At 42.0% G+C, this 16,213-nt stretch overlaps 1 protein-coding gene across 1 annotated transcript in view; it reads right to left on the bottom strand.

The window, feature by feature from the left end:
• Positions 1 to 3,751: 3,751 nt before the first annotated feature.
• nup133 (nucleoporin 133) overlaps positions 3,752 to 16,213 on the bottom strand; it is a 51,996-nt gene continuing 39,534 nt past the window's right edge. The window contains exons 20-25 of the mRNA XM_039810790.1: positions 14,905 to 15,040; positions 12,750 to 12,868; positions 10,645 to 10,725; positions 10,486 to 10,550; positions 7,050 to 7,138; positions 3,752 to 3,999 (exon numbers count right to left, since the gene is read on the bottom strand). Coding sequence (XP_039666724.1) covers positions 3,863 to 3,999; positions 7,050 to 7,138; positions 10,486 to 10,550; positions 10,645 to 10,725; positions 12,750 to 12,868; positions 14,905 to 15,040 — 627 coding nt within the window. The 3' untranslated portion in view covers positions 3,752 to 3,862. The remainder of the gene's footprint in view (positions 4,000 to 7,049; positions 7,139 to 10,485; positions 10,551 to 10,644; positions 10,726 to 12,749; positions 12,869 to 14,904; positions 15,041 to 16,213) is intronic.

Here is a 16,213-nt window from a genome sequence, read left to right as displayed (position 1 = left end):
GTGCGTGTATGTGTGTCTGTGTTAGTGTATATGTGCTCGTATGTGTGTATTTGTGTCTGTGAGTGCCTGTGTGGGTCTGTGAGTGTCCGTGTGTGTTAGTGTATAAGTATGTGTGTCTCTGTGTCTGTCTGTGTGTGTGTTAGTATATGTGTGTGTCTGTCTGTGTGTGTTAGTATATGTGTGTGTGTGTTAGTGTATGTGTGTGTTAGTGTATGTGTGTCTGTGTTAGTGTATATGTGCGTGTATGTGTGTATTTGTGTCTGTGAGTGCCTGTGTGGGTCTGTGAGTGTCTGTGTGTGTTAGTGTATAAGTGTGTGTGTGTCTCTGTGTTAGTATATGTGTGTGTGTGTTAGTGTATATGTGTGTGTATGTGTGTATTTGTGTCTGTGAGTGCCTGTGTGGGTCTGTGAGTGTCTGTGTGTGTTAGTGTATAAGTGTGTGTGTGTCTCTGTGTTAGTATATGTGTGTTAGTGTATATGTGTGTGTGTTGGGTATCGTTTGTTTTTTTTCGATACTGGTGCTAAAACGATACTTTGGTGCTGGTGCCTAAACCGAAATATATGCAATATATTTATAATGTATAAAATATAAGAGAAAGGAGCACAAAATGACAGTTGGTGACATTAAAGAAGGGCTTGTTTATCGCTAAGATCGTACGGTCACAATTAAATGATTTAATAATAATGTCATCATAACAATAACTTATAACCGTGACTTATTTCACCAGTAAATTGCTGGTAAACGACAAAAACAAGCACCAGATGAGAAAAGGGTATTTTACAATAACTCTGAATGCACCACGAGGCTGGCGAGTTTCAAGTGAACGCACCGACTTATTGGGACTTTATCTTATTCACCGTAACCCCCAGAGTTAGACTAGTCGATACATACCCTTCTCATCTCCGTGCGTGCTGTAAAGCTGTCTGACGGCTCCAGCATTAGCTTAGCTTAGCACAGATCCTGCAGGTGACTGGTTCCAACTAGCCTACTGCTCCCAATTGTGACAAAAGTGACAAAATAACGCCAACATGTTCCTGTTTACATGTTGTGATTTGTAGAGTCACAGCGTGTACAAAAAACAACGTAACATGAGACACAGACATCTTCTTACCAGTAAACAAACCGGGAACTATATTCTCAGACAGGCTTGCTGCGAGCATATCACTCCGCCCAAGTACTATATTCTTCCGCCTGAGAATATAGTTCCCGGTTTGTTTACTGGTTAGAAGACGGCTGTGTCTCATGTTACGTTGTTTTTTGTACACGCTGTGACTCTACAAATCACAACATGTAAATAGGAACATGTTGGCGTTATTTTGTCACTTATTCGGAGCAGTAGGATTACTGGAACCATTCACCTGCCTGTTCTGTTATTGGCTGATGCCGCTGGAGCCGTCAGACAGCTTTACAGCACGCACGGAGATGAGAAGGGTCTGTATGGACTAGTCTAACTCTGGGGGTTACGGTGAATAAGATAAATTCCCAATAATTCGGCGTGTTCCTTTAACTACAACGGCAGCTACCGTCAGACTGTTATGGAAACTGTTAGGTCCCGCTGTTGGGATCCTCTACAGGGAAATACAGTCACACTTTACACCGCTCAACGTTAGCGGTCAGCATTTTAACCGCTGGGTTTAATCCAGCTACTAGCTAACGGTAACGTAGCGTCCCGTACAGCGATGCTTCTGAAAAAAAAAAAAAAGTCAGGCACCGAAATTTTCGTTCTTATTCGGTCTCGTTACTACCGTTTACGTCGGGGCATCGCGTTTCGGTACATGAACCCTAACCATAACTTGTCACGACAAAAACCGAACGACACTTACTAAAAGCAGCGTTATGTCATAAGTGTTTATGACATAACGCTTGTTTATAATGTTTATGACACGTTTATGACTTGTTTATAATGTTTATGACACGTTCATGTCTGTGTCATGTCACTCGCATGTAGATACCTTCAAGTAAAATGTAACCAAAAAGTTTTTAATTCAAAACTTTGACCAAGAAAGACAAAAAAAAAATTGCACGGTCGACCGGAAGACAACACAATGGTCTCATGTGACCTTGTTATTTGTACACGCTGTGACTATACAAATCACAACATGTTAACAGGAACATGTTGGTGTTATTTTGTCACTTATTGGGAGCAGTAGGCTAGATGGAGCCGGTTACCTCCAGGATCTGTGCTAAGCTAGGCTAGATGGAGCCGGTTACCTCCAGGATCTGTGCTAAGCTAAGCTAGATGGAGCCGGTTACCTCCAGGATCTGTGCTAAGCTAGGCTAGATGGAGCCGGTTACCTCCAGGATCTGTGCTTAGCTAGGCTAGATGGAGCCGGTTACCTCCAGGATCTGTGCTAAGCTAGGCTAGATGGAGCCGGTTACCTCCAGGATCTGTGCTTAGCTAAGCTAGATGGAGCCGGTTACCTCCAGGATCTGTGCTAAGCTAGGCTAGATGGAGCCGGTTACCTCCAGGATCTGTGCTAAGCTAGGCTAGATGGAGCCGGTTACCTCCAGGATCTGTGCTTAGCTAGGCTAGCGGTGGGTGCGTCAGAGAGTAACAACATGCACAGAGATGAGAAGGATATGTATGGACTTATCTAACTCTGGGGGATACGCTGAATAAGCTAAAATCCCAATAGGTTGGCGTATTCCTTTAAGTAGTACTTCCGGGACACGAAAACACCCGTTTCCTGGGTGAAAGTCATGTGTTTTCTACACTTCTTCCGGTAAAGGAACGCCGCTTCCACGCTTGAAAGCCCTGTGTTTGTTCTACACAGCAACAGTCAATGTTGTGCATACAGCAATAAATAAGTGGAATACATACAAATTACAGTGCATTACTTTTTGTAACTATATATACAGTACAGGCCAAAAGTTTGGACACACCTTCTCATTCAATGTGTTTCCTTTTTATTTTCATGACTATTTACATTGTAGATTCTCACTGAAGGCATCAAAACTATGAATGAACACATATGGAATTATGTACTTAACAAAAAAGTGTGAAATAACTGAAAACATGTCTTATATTTTAAATTCCTCAAAGTAGCCACCCTTTGCTTTTTTTGATAACTCTGCAAACCCTTGGTGTTCTCTCAATGAGCTTCATGAGGTAGTCACCTGAAATGGTTTTACCTTCACAGGTGTGCTTTGTCAGGGTTCATTAGAGGAAGTTTTTCCCTTATTAATAAAAAAAGTAAAGGGTGGCTACTTTGAGGAATCTAAAATAAGACATGTTTTTTATTATTTACACTTTTTGTTAAGTACATAATTCCATATGTGTTCATTCATAGTTTTGATGCCTTCAGTGAGAATCTACAATGTAAATAGTCATGAAAATAAAAAGGAAACACATTGAATGAGAAGGTGTATCCAAACTTTTGGCCTGTACTGTACGAATAGTTCATGAGAACAGCCTGAACTATTGCAGGTTTTATCTCACCAGATAAAAGCCGAACAGAACAGTTATGTGGAGCTCATCTCCCTAATCTAACCTACTTCCACTATTTTTAGGCGAGCTGGACCCTGAAAGCCATCTGCAGCCTCTGGAGCGGTGAAAAGTGGATCACAACGGAGGATCCTTGTCACGGTGGCAATCTATTTATAACAGACGTCTGCCCCTCGTCACCAAACAGGAGGAAGTCCTGACTAACGTAGGGCCACGGGATCAGGTTTCAGTCTCTTTCCAGGTCTGAAGGCTCCGATATCAGACGGCAGGAAGCCAGCGAGTCGACAGAAATTTAATTCACTGCAGTTCAGTACAGAAATAACCAAAACACATTTATTTAGAAAAGAGCATGTTTCAAACAAAGCTTGAAAATTATTACAAGTGCAGTAGCAGGCGTTACTGGGAGGTCAGCGGTCGTCACATCTGGGCTTCTAGGTAATGTTCATAATTGGCTCGAAGGACAAATTCAAAATAAGGTTTCGATTTCAAACCGCTCAGATCCTCCAGCTCCAGCAGCTCTTTGACGTCAGGCAGGTACGTCTGCAGAGAAACTCCTGAAACATAAAAACATCCATTTGTCATTGAACTGAAACTTCCAACTACTTGTAACCAGGGTTCAAAATTAGCAACGTTTACCAAATACTGGTGAAATATGCAAGTGGCTGGTAGATTTGCTTCACTCACCAGCCAAAAAACCCAATGGTAATCTATTGAGTGGCTGGTAATATTTGAACATTCACTAGCCGGTAGATGAAAAAGTTCATTTTGAAGCCTGCTTGGAACGTGTCGGTGTGCAACCTTCAGAAAGCTGCCTGTTTACACCACAGCAGCTGCTCTTTGTACTGCTGTTCTAACTTCAGACTTTCCTGTAGCTGGATAGATCATTTGTTTGGTCTAAATATGAATGCGGATAACATCAACAAGTGAGATGCTTGCAACAGTTGCAAGAAGAGTCCCTGCAACGTTCTTAACAGTTTTGTCTCGTCACAAATCTTTGTTCTGGACTGCCTTAACGAATTGAGGAAATTAAACGATGTACTTTAACAAACCTATACCTGAGCTGGTTGCTTGAGTGTTTTCTGCTGCAAAGTGCATGACGGCTACTAAGTATATAGAGTAGGATTTTCCAAGAGGCGAGAGCAAGTACAAGTATATACATTGGCACTCATAAGTTTATGAACCCATGCTAAAGTTGACGGATTTAATGAAGTTGACGAATTGATCTTAATGTCTTAATTTAAAAAATGAGGAAAAATCCAACCTTTAAAAACACCAATTTTCTTTGTGAATGAATAATGTATCGTAAATAAATTAATGTTCTTCGTTAAAATACAGGGGGCATAAGTATAGACACCCCTATGTTAAATTCCCATAGAGGCAGGCAGATGTTTATTTTTAAAGGCCAGTTATTTCATGGATCCAGGATACTATGCATCCTGATAAAGTTCCCTTGGCCTTTGAACCCCCCCCATCATCACATACCCTTCACCATACCCCCCACATCTCCACCATACCCTTCACCATACCCCCAACATCATCACATACCCTTCACCATACCTAGAGATTGGCATGGGGTACTTTCCATAAGATCATCTCTCAATGCAAATCAATCCAGCTATTAGGCTAACTGAAATAAAACCATGTCAATCTCTAGGTATGATGAAGGGTATGTGATGATGTGGGGGTATGGTGAAGGGTATGTGATGATGTGGGGGTATGGTGAAGGGTATGTGATGATGGGGGTATGGTGAAGGGTATGTGATGATGTGGGGGTATGGTGAAGGGTATGTGATGATGTGGGGGTATGGTGAAGGGTATGTGATGATGGGGGTATGGTGAAGGGTATGTGATGATGTGGGGGTATGGTGAAGGGTATGTGATGATGTGGGGGTATGGTGAAGGGTATGTGATGATGTTGGGGGTATGGTGAAGGGTATGTGATGATGTGGGGGTATGGTGAAGGGTATGTGATGATGTGGGGGTATGGTGAAGGGTATGTGATGATGTGGGGGTATGGTGAAGGGTATGTGATGATGTGGGGGTATGGTGAAGGGTATGTGATGATGTGGGGGTATGGTGAAGGGTATGTGATGATGTGGGGGTATGGTGAAGGGTATGTGATGATGTGTGGGGGTATGGTGAAGGGTATGTGATAATGTTGGGGGTATGGTGAAGGGTATGTGATGATGTGGGGGTATGGTGAAGGGTATGTGATAATGTTGGGGGGGGTATGGTGAAGGCTATGTGATGGTGTGGGGGGGGCTATTTTAATTCCAAAGGCCAAGGGAACTTTATCAGGATGCATAGTATCCTGGATCCATGAAATAACTGGCCTTTAATAATAAACCTCTGCCTGCCTCTATGGGAATTTAACATGGGGGTGTCTATACTTATGCCCACTGTATTTTAAGGAAGAACATTTATGTATTTACGATACATTATTCATTCACAAAAAAAATTGGTGTCCTTACAGGTTGGATTTTTCCTCATTTTGTATTTAAGGCATTAAGATCAATTTCCAAAAGATGATTTTTTTTATTCCTCTTTTTAGTCAACTTTAGCATTGGTTCCTAAACTTATGAGTGCCACTGTAAAGCATAGACTGTAAAAATAATGGATGAAGCTGCTGGGTCTGAAAAGTGAAGCCAAAGTGGAAGCTCCTTAAAGCTGCATTCTCTCTAACTTCCAGCAGGTGGCGACTCCACCGGCTCCAAAAAGAAATGTTTCTATAGAAGTCGGTGAGAAAATGAGCCTACTCCTCTCTTGATTTATCACCTCCGTAAACATTACATAAAGTTTATTTTTACACATAGTTCAGGAGCATTGTTGGAGGGAGCCTGGTAAGATTTTCATTGCCAACGATTGATTCTACATACTCTTGATTTCAATAATTATAAGCACGTCGTCTCGAACGTTATACCTTCTCAAAATCAGAGTGATATGATTTAGTCATTTAAAATACGCATCTGGTTATATTTTTTGGGATGAAATACAGTACAGGCCAAAAGTTTGGACACACTTTCTCATTCAATGAGTTTCCTTTTATGTTTTTATGACTATTTACATTGTAGATTCTCACTGAACGCATCAAAACTATGAATGAACACATATGGAATTATGTACTTAACAAAAAAGTGTGAAATAACTGAAAACATGTCTTATATTTTAGATTCTTCAAAGTAGCCACCCTTTGCTTTTTCATTAATAAGGGAAAAACTTCCACTAATGAACCCTGACAAAGCACACCTGTGAAGGTAAAACCATTTCAGGTGACTACCTCATGAAGCTCATTGAGAGAACACCAAGGGTTTGCAGAGTTATCAAAAAAAGCAAAGGGTGGCTACTTTGAGGAATCTAAAATATAAGACAAGTTTTCAGTTATTTCACACTTTTTTGTTAAGTACATAATTCCATATGTGTTCATTCATAGTTTTGATGCCTTCAGTGAGAATCTACAATGTAAATAGTCATGAAAATAAAAAGGAAACGCATTGAATGAGAAGGTGTGTCCAAACGTTTGGCCTGTACTGTACATGTCATGCAGGAATCTCCTGGCTGTACTTTGGTTGGTTTCTCCAACCCCAGAGTCTGGAACGGTTCTCACCTTCCTGGATGAGTTTGAGGAGGATCTTGACGAAGATGCTGTCCTTGGCGGCTTCCAGGGGGTCGTCCGTCCCGTCAGTGGAGGACCAGCTGGGAGGCACACGGCATTATTAAGTCACACAACACGTAAAAAACTAATAAATAACGGCGACGTGCAGTGAGCGCGGAGCACACAGTCGCTTATAAACGTTTATAAATCAGTGACTTCAAACTATTTTGAAAACAAAAGTTTGCTCTTTTTATACGAATGTCCCAGACTGATGTCATAAAGTGGCGTATGTATGACACTCTAATTCAGGGGTCACCAACACGGGGCCCGCGGGCACCAGGTAGCCCCCAAGGACCACATGAGTAGCCCTCAGGCCTGTTCTAAAAATGAAAATTTTATATTGATATTGTCTGTTTCCCACCTTGTTAAGTCATTGTTGATAATTATTGTGAGAAATCATTAAGGTGATCAGTGTATTCACATAGATGAGCGTCATTAATCATTAATAATCATATATAACTATCATTAATCATTAATAATCATATATAACTAAAGGCAAACTGAGCACATTTGTTATTTCAGAAGAGTGTATCAAACTGGTAGCCCTTCGTATGACTCAATACCCAGGAAGTAGCTCTCAGTTGAGAAAAGGTTGGGGACCCCTGCTCTAATTCGTATGCCATTTTGGCGTGTTATTAAGACGCATAATGTTGTGTTTAAAAAATAATGTGTTGAAAGTTTTTTTTTTAATCAAACATTTAAATATATGTCTGAAAAGATACATTAAAATGAATCCAACATTTTAATAGCAAAGATAAATTGGCCTATTTGTGGAGACCCCCATTTTCATTTACACATCGAAGATAGGCTTACTGTAGGTAAGGTAGCCACTATGGCAGCCGTACAGTTAGGCTTAAGGATTCACCGCCACTCATTTTCATCCATCCAGCCCAGTTTAATTTTGTACAGTACATGTAGTAAGGGGTCCCTAATAGGGTTGGGTACCGAAACTCTACGCCAACGGTCGTATTCGGACCGGATTAGAACGAAAATTTCGGTTCCGACTGAAATATTTTCCCTCTGTCGCTCCGGACAGCGGCAGACTGTAATGGAAGAAATTACATTTTAGCACAATTCGTTATATTTTTATGTTTTATTTCTACTTTAATTCTCTCACATTATTGAAAGACAGTTTATCTCAGTTTCTGCTTAACTGCTGAGACATCCAGTCTCAAACATAATGTGAGCACTGTTTGTCTGAACAGATAGGGGGCTACAAGGTCACCCTAAAAACTATCTCTAGTTTTCCCATGCCAGTTAAGATGTAACTCGGGGGGGTGAAAGTCGTACAGGGAGGAGGAGGAGAAATGGCTCCGAGATGTCTGCACGTGTATCAGATTATCTGTAAGAACTGTAGCGTCATAATAATCCAAGTGCGTGTGTGCTGTCACTCTGAAGATGCATATAAGCCTGGTGTTCTTGTGCACTCATTTGAGAAACTGACTCCACACTGGGCTGCGGCCTTTTGTGAAATCATGTTGCTCCTATATTTGCAAATATATATCTTTTAATAAAATACAAAAACCCAACTTGGTTCTAGTCTCAGACTGTCTTATTTGTTTCATTTTACTAAACTCTGAAAACTTCACCCCTGCTGCAAAGGAAACTTCCACTACAATTATACAAGACTCTTTTATTTTATTTTATTTCTTTCTCCCTTTTCTGCTGAGTGGCGCACGTGCCCGCTCGCGGTGTGAAGCGTGTGTCCGCGCTATTCTCCGACATGCACTCAACAATCACTGCTGATAGACGGCTTTTTGTACACGCTCCGAAACGGACGTAAAAATATCACACTTTCTCTGCGGTCCACCGTTAGCTAGCTACCGTAAATGTAGAGCTACTTTTAAAATGCCACATTTTTCCCTCCGGGCTGACCAAAACGGACGTGAAAGCATATTAACCATTCACTGACTGCACGTGATCGCTAGTAAACATATTACATTAAAAAAAACTAAATTTTTCAGTTTTTCAAGAATCTGTTTAGGAATCGGAATCGTTTTAAAAGTACCGGTTCGGCATCGGAATCGTAAAAATCCAAACGGTACCCAACCCTAGTCCCTAATCGGTCTCTCTTTCAGCTAAGGGGTCTGTAGGAGCCACATGTTGTTTATGGTGTCATTTATATTATTTACTGATTATTATATTGTAGGTGGTGGGCGTTTTCATCGCGGTTTGAGCGGAAGTGATAACATATTTGTTTGCTTCACTTGTTCACCTGGGTTTTTTGGGGCTTTGACAGAGAGGGTATGAGCCTGGGAGAGACACTATTTCAGCTGACCGCCACACTAACACTTATTTCTACTCACAAGGTAACTTTACATTTGGTAACTGCAGCGCTAGTTGTATTTTACGTGTGGAAGAAGAGGAATAAATCGTTGCAATACAATCTTCGAGCGCGCCACGGTGTGTTTATGCGTCTCTCTCAGGGCCTGATTTACTAACACTAGCGCAGTTTGCGCTGCGTCTGTTTATGCGAGTTCGGTAATAGCGCACGCTATCCATCCACATTTTGCGTAGTATTTATCAACCCTGACAGCCATCAGGCAATCAGCGTCTTTCTCCGCCCACTAGACCGTAGATTGTGCTGTAGCAAAGCGGTACTTGTGCTATGATATGAGTGCAGACTGCGATATTCCCACTGCTGATGCTACTGGATGCTATGACTGTTTGAAATGATCCTGATGCCAGTATCTGTGATGTAGGGAGGAGTTTAACAACTGCTGGAGTGGGATGTGAACGCTGAGTGGGAGATTCAATGTCATCTTTGATTTCTTCCAGTAACTCTAATATTGCACGGCTGCTTGATCTGTAACGCTAAATGATGTTGTGTTCACTGACAAAGTGTGATTCTTGTGTTAAAAATATTTTCAGCCTCGCCTATGTCTTCGTCTTGCTCAAATGACTGTTGCCATTTCACCAGCGGCATAAAGGTCACGAGGAAACTGGATTGCGGCTGGTTTAGACCTGTCTTTAAAGAGGCGGAGAATTTCCCCCCGCAGAATAGAGCCTCTTACTGACAGTCTTTGTAAACACCACGGGATATATAATTAGGGGCACTTTTGCGTTATCCTCCCAGCGTTTTCGGAACTCCCACTTTCCCCAACCCTACCCACGAACCATATTGAAAGCGCTACTTGTCTCTTCTCGCTCATGTGGCAGACAATCTGCCATTTTACCCAAGTGCGCCCTGTTTGTAAATAGCCCGCATCGGTTACGTCCGTCTTTGCGACCAATTAGCGCCTGGAAACAGGCGCAAACGGCTTGATAAATCTAGCCCTCAGTGTTTAGTCCCTGGCGGCAGCACTTGGTTGGACTGCTTACAGCCGCGACAGGGTCCTTGGTCTAAATCACGACTAGATAAACAGAAAAAATGACAGCAGTGTCTTACTCGTCTCTCCTGAGCGCTTTGCCGAAGATCTCACACTTCAGCGAGTCGATGTCCTCGGCTTCCTCCTGCAACACAAACGCAGAAAAAAAGTTGACTTCTAACCGCCGTCGAGACCCGACCGGTCGAGCGCCGAGACGGCCCGATGAATCGGGAGGTTACCTCGTCGATGTACTCCAGCAGATCCAGAGCTTTCTTGAAGTCGTACTCGTTGGCTCGCCTGTTGTCATCGCAGATGTACAACTGAGGAGAGGAGAAAAGAGGAGAGGAGGATGGTCATTCCCCGCTTTATGGCAGTAACCGGTTTCAGAAATGTTAAAAAAACGGGAAAGCTGGTTTCCTTCTTCGTGTTAAAGGAGAACTCCGGGCAATTTTTACGTTAATCTTGATCGCTATATGTATATCAGTACTGTCGATAGCAAAAAAAGCGAGCCGAATCGGTGCTAGCAACACGGAGCTGCTGCAGCTAATGCCGAGAGCTCCCACTCAGCTAAAACGGTACTCATATACATATAGCGATCAAGATTAACGTAAAAATTGCCCGGAGTTCTCCTTTAAGGGATTAAAAATAAACCCACTGGTAGATTTGCGCTGCAGAAGTCTGTTTTATTCTGTTATTAAGACTTTAAAAAAAAGGTACACTGTGTAGGAATTTCTCCCATCTAGCGGTGAAATTGTATTTTGCATTCAAATGAATAGCGCTCTCTAGCGCCTCGCTTTTTCAAATGCGTGTTGCAACTACGATAGCCGTCATGTGTCACGTTGCCATTTTAATTCCCTTTCTTTGGCGACGAGGATTCCTTCTCCTGTGGCTCGGTACGATAAGTCTGATCCTCCATTATGAACTAAAGGGCAGTGCAGGCTTTCAAATGTGCCGGGGACAAGCGCCTCTCACTGATCTCCTTCTCCGTTTCAGCTGGTTTCAGTCACGTGATGCTGGCTCTGAACAAAAACGCGTTGTGGATTGGCTAGACAGGTCGGCTAGTGCTCCATGTCCCTCTCAGCCATTCTGGTTTCTCAAAATGGCAGAACAACATGGAAGCGTCCTTGGACTTGCCCGTCCAAAATAAATACAGATAAGAAATTCTTCGCTTAGGAGGAGAAGTCAGCTCATTGGCAGAGGTCATTTTACACCAATGAGGACATATTTATGAATGAAGACATTGATTTTAGCTAGTAAAATACTTAAAACACTACACAGTGGACCTTTAAGAAGAAAAAGCACAACATTCACAATTTAAAAGGAACATTTTTGGAGAAAAACAAGATGCCGTACGATGAAAATAGTCACAGTTGCAGCCCTTAAACGTGCAATTTTGTCACATTTTCACTGATAAAAGCATGTTGTTGGACAAAAAACAACATGCTTTTATCAGTGAAAATGTGACAAAATTGCACGTTTAAGGGCTGCAACTGTGACTATTTTCATCGTTGGTTAATCTGTGGATTATTTTCTGTGTTAATGGAGGAGTTGTTTGGTCTCTAAAATGTCAAAAAGCCCCAAGATGACGTCCTCAGATGTCTCGTTTTGTCCACAACTCAAAGATATTCAGTTGACTGTCACAGAGGAGAGAAGACACTAGAACAATATTCACATTTAAGAATTAAGAAGAGATTTTTTTTTTAAACTTTTTTTATAAAAAACGTGACTCAAACCGATTAATCGATTATCGAAATAGTTGGCGATTAATTTAATAATTAACAACTAATCGATGCATCTTTGCAGCATGTTAACAGGGCTTTATTTACTTTGTTTTTTTATTTTCTGTGCATGTTAACATAGTTAATGACAGGAAAAGTGTTCTTCTGGTTGGAATTTTATTAATTAATATATAAGTTTAGTTTACATGTTCTCCCTCTTAAAACTTAACTTTTTTTCCTTTTTTGAGTTTCCACCTCCTTTGATTTCTCCTAAACACTCCCTTTTCATTTCTCCTTTTCTTCCTTTTTGTTTTCTTTTTTTAAACACTAAGGTTTTGTTGTTTGCTTTGTTGTCCCTTACTCCCTTCCTTCATTCCTCCCTTACTTCATTCCTCCCTTACTTCATTCCTCCATTCCTCCCTCCCTTCATTCCTCCTTTTGAGTTTCCTTGTAAACACTAAGGTTTTGTTGTTTGCTTCGTTGTCGCTGGTTGTTAAAGTGCATCGAACAATCCCAATAATTTGTAATCTCATGCAGATGTGTCCATGTGTTAACGGGTCTACTGTGTGTGTGTGTGTGTGTGTGTGTGTGTGTGTGTGTGTGTGTGTGTGTGTGTGTGTATTCACCTGTATGAGGTTGTGAGCGCTGAGCAGAGGCATGGTGTCAGGGTTCAGCTGCTTCTCCTCCAGCAGCTGTCGGGGCAGGGTCTCCTGGTGCAGCAGGAAGCGCTCCTGCTCCACGATGTCTGATGGGACAGATACATAGAGACAGCATCGAGGCTAGTTACAGGACAATGAACGCCACACGGCAACGCTAGTTACAGGACACTGAACGCCACACGGCAATGCTCCCCACTCCTTCTCGTCTATTAAGTGAAGTTCTTCTGGTTTTTCACCAGTAAGAAAAACGGAAAAGCTGCCAAATGTCATAAAAAGTCAGATCCTCGTTCTGTTAAGCAATAAAATGAAAGATTACACACTGGAGTATTCTGTAAGTTTTCAGTTTAGTATGTAAAGTACCAAATGTAATTATTCTGCTAAACTTCAAAGCTCTCCATAACCTTTCTAAGCGCCGCACAGAGCCGCTGCAAAATAGCTGTGCGAGAAAAAAACTCAGATTGGACAGATAGTCTAGCTAGCTGTCTGGATTTACCAACATGGCATCATGACTTTGCGTAAACACACACGCCACTTTCCTAAAGCCAAATGGCGTGTTATCTGTACGCATTTTGAGCTATCCACGTGTACGTCTACGATGTAAACATACATCCACGTGGCGTCGCCAAAACGCGGGACGCGATCCCAGCTCTCCTGGGTCAAAGTCCTGCGTTTTACCCCTCCTCCACCCCAAACAACCTCCTTATGCGGACTTACGTCCTTTCATACTACTCGCTACGGCGATAATTCACACGTAATGTAGGTTAATAGTGGCCGAACGGCGTTGATAAACATGCTAAAAAGCGATTATGCGTCTTGATAACACGCCACAATGGCATACGAACTGGCACGTCATACATACGCCTCTTTATGAGATCAGTCTGGGATTTACCCTGCAGAGATCTGAGGAGCAGTTACCCATAGTCCTCCTCTGTTTTTTCCGACCTACTATGATGTTTTTAAATCACCTTTTTTCGAGATACTATGCTATGACTGTTGTCAACATAATGTCTGTTCTGGCTAGGGCTGCTCCCTCTTAGTCGATTAGTCGACTAATCGGTCGTTTTGGTCTTAGTCAACTTAGATCTCTTTAGTCCATTAGTCGTGTTTGATGCTTTTTTTCATGCTGAATGACTTATTTCCAAGAAACGTACGAGCACATCTCTGGTAAACACAAAAATTAAGGGTTGACATTTTACCTAACAGATATCACCGTGAAACCTACTTTGATTACTTTCATTAAGGCAATTATTTGTTGTATTACGTTTTCTGAAATGTTGTGTTTAAATATGCAAAGGAGGCGTTATCTTATTCAATATATGCATCCTTTTGCATGACTCTTTGCGGAGAAACTCAGATTTACAGATCTGTCGATTAAATCAACTAATCGATTAGTCGATAAAATTGAATGAGTGTTAGTCGACTAAGAATTTCTTCGATCGAACACAGCCCTAGTTCTGGCACAGTGGCTCAGCGGTTAGCACTGCTCCAACAGGCAACCAGCAAGTAGGCACTGCAGACTCTGACCCAGGTTCGATTCCCAGTCCGGGCTGACCCTTTTTTCCGACATACTATACTTTATCGACATACTATACTATGTCTTTAGGTCACTTTTTGATCTAATTTACAAGGACTTTTTCAATGTACTTTACTATGACTTTTTTTATCCCTTTTTTTGGACATACTATGACTTTTTTTTTTAAACTTAAAATATTACACTATAATTTAATACATTGGTATTATTCAACATGTCAATGAAATTCATACTAATTAAAACCATTTCAATTTTTCAAACTATTCTCACTACGTCACCTTCTTCTTATGCAATAATGCCAGCAATCGGGTTCAGCTTTAGCTATTCAGCTTTTCAGCAGTCACAAGCATTTTCTGCAGGAAATGCATTTTCTAGTTTTACTTACTACTTGATTTTTTACTATTGATTTCACAATACAATCACAACACATTTGTTGTGATTGTATTATTCTTTTGTGTCCTTGGGTGTCTTGAAAGGCGCCAACAAATAAAATGTATTACTATTATCATTATCAGAATACTTTATTGATCCCCTCAGGGAAATTATTTTGTGTAACGAGCCTGCATCTGATAACCAGCTCATGGTTTTTACCGTCAACGTGTTTGTTGAGTTCGTCCTCATGCAGGTCGGACGCCAGCACCGTCAGCTTACTGAGCGCCAGGAGCGTCTTCTTCTTCACAAAGTAACGCGTCTCCCCGTTGGCCTGGCTGTAGAGCGTCCTGTTGGCCTGCAGACACACGAGACACCGCGTCAGTCACAGCATTATGATAGTTATTTAAAGTGCTCATATTATGCTTTTTCCCCTTTCCTTTATTGTGTTATATATGTTTTTGAAAAAGCCCAAAGTCCCCCCCAAAGGGACTTACCATCTCCAACACGCCCTCATACTCTGCTTCTGACTGGCTAGTAGTCCTTACCTAGGTACTGTCAGGGCACGCCCTCATACTCTGCTTCTGACTGGCTAGTAGTCCTTACCTAGGTACTGTCAGGGCACGCCCTCATACTCTGCTTCTGACTGGCTAGTAGTCCTTACCTAGGTACTGTCAGGGCACGCCCTCATACTCTGCTTCTGACTGGCTAGTAGTCCTTACCTAGGTACTGTCGGGGCACGCGCCATACTCTGCTTCTGACTGGCTAGTAGTCCTTACCTAGGTACTGTCAGGGCGCCCTCATACTCTGCTTCTGACTGGCTAGTAGTCCTTACCTAGGTACTGTCAAGGACACGCCCTCATACTCTGCTTCTGACTGGCTAGTAGTCCTTACCTAGGTACTGTCAGGGCACGCCCGCATACTCTGCTTCTGACTGGCTAGTAGTCCTTACCTAGGTACTGTCAGGGCACGCCCTCATACTCTGCTTCTGACTGGCTAGTTGTCCTTACCTAGGTACTGTCAGGGCACGCCCTCATACTCTGCTTCTGACTGGCTAGTAGTCCTTACCTAGGTACTGTCAGGGCACGCCCTCATACTCTGCTTCTGACTGGCTAGTAGTCCTTACCTAGGTACTGTCAGGGCACACCCTCATACTCTGCTTCTGACTGGCTAGTAGTCCTTACCTAGCTACTGAGCATGTGCGACTCCCAACAAAGATGGAACAGAAGTGAGATGTCTCACTCTGTAGCTAAAACAGAGAGCTCAACACACAGGGTGAAAAGAGGAGCTGCAGCAATGTGCAGTACAACAAAAATATGGTGTTTTCTGTAAATTAAACCATGTAAACCTATTCTATTTTCATGAAACTTGGTGGAAGGGTGTAACATGGGCCAAGGAAGAATCCATTACATTTTGGAGCAGATCCGAATCACAGGCCTCATACACAGACTTTTTTTCACTTTCGTTAAAATTAGTTTGTGCTACAAAGTCAAACTGTGGTTAAAACCAGGAAGGCTAATGAACACTTCCT

Source organism: Perca fluviatilis, chromosome 1 (genome assembly GCF_010015445.1).
Source record: "Perca fluviatilis chromosome 1, GENO_Pfluv_1.0, whole genome shotgun sequence".
Taxonomy (NCBI): Eukaryota; Metazoa; Chordata; class Actinopteri; order Perciformes; family Percidae; genus Perca; species Perca fluviatilis.
Note: the sequence above shows the minus strand (reverse complement) of the source record. Positions and strands in the feature narration are given on the sequence as shown.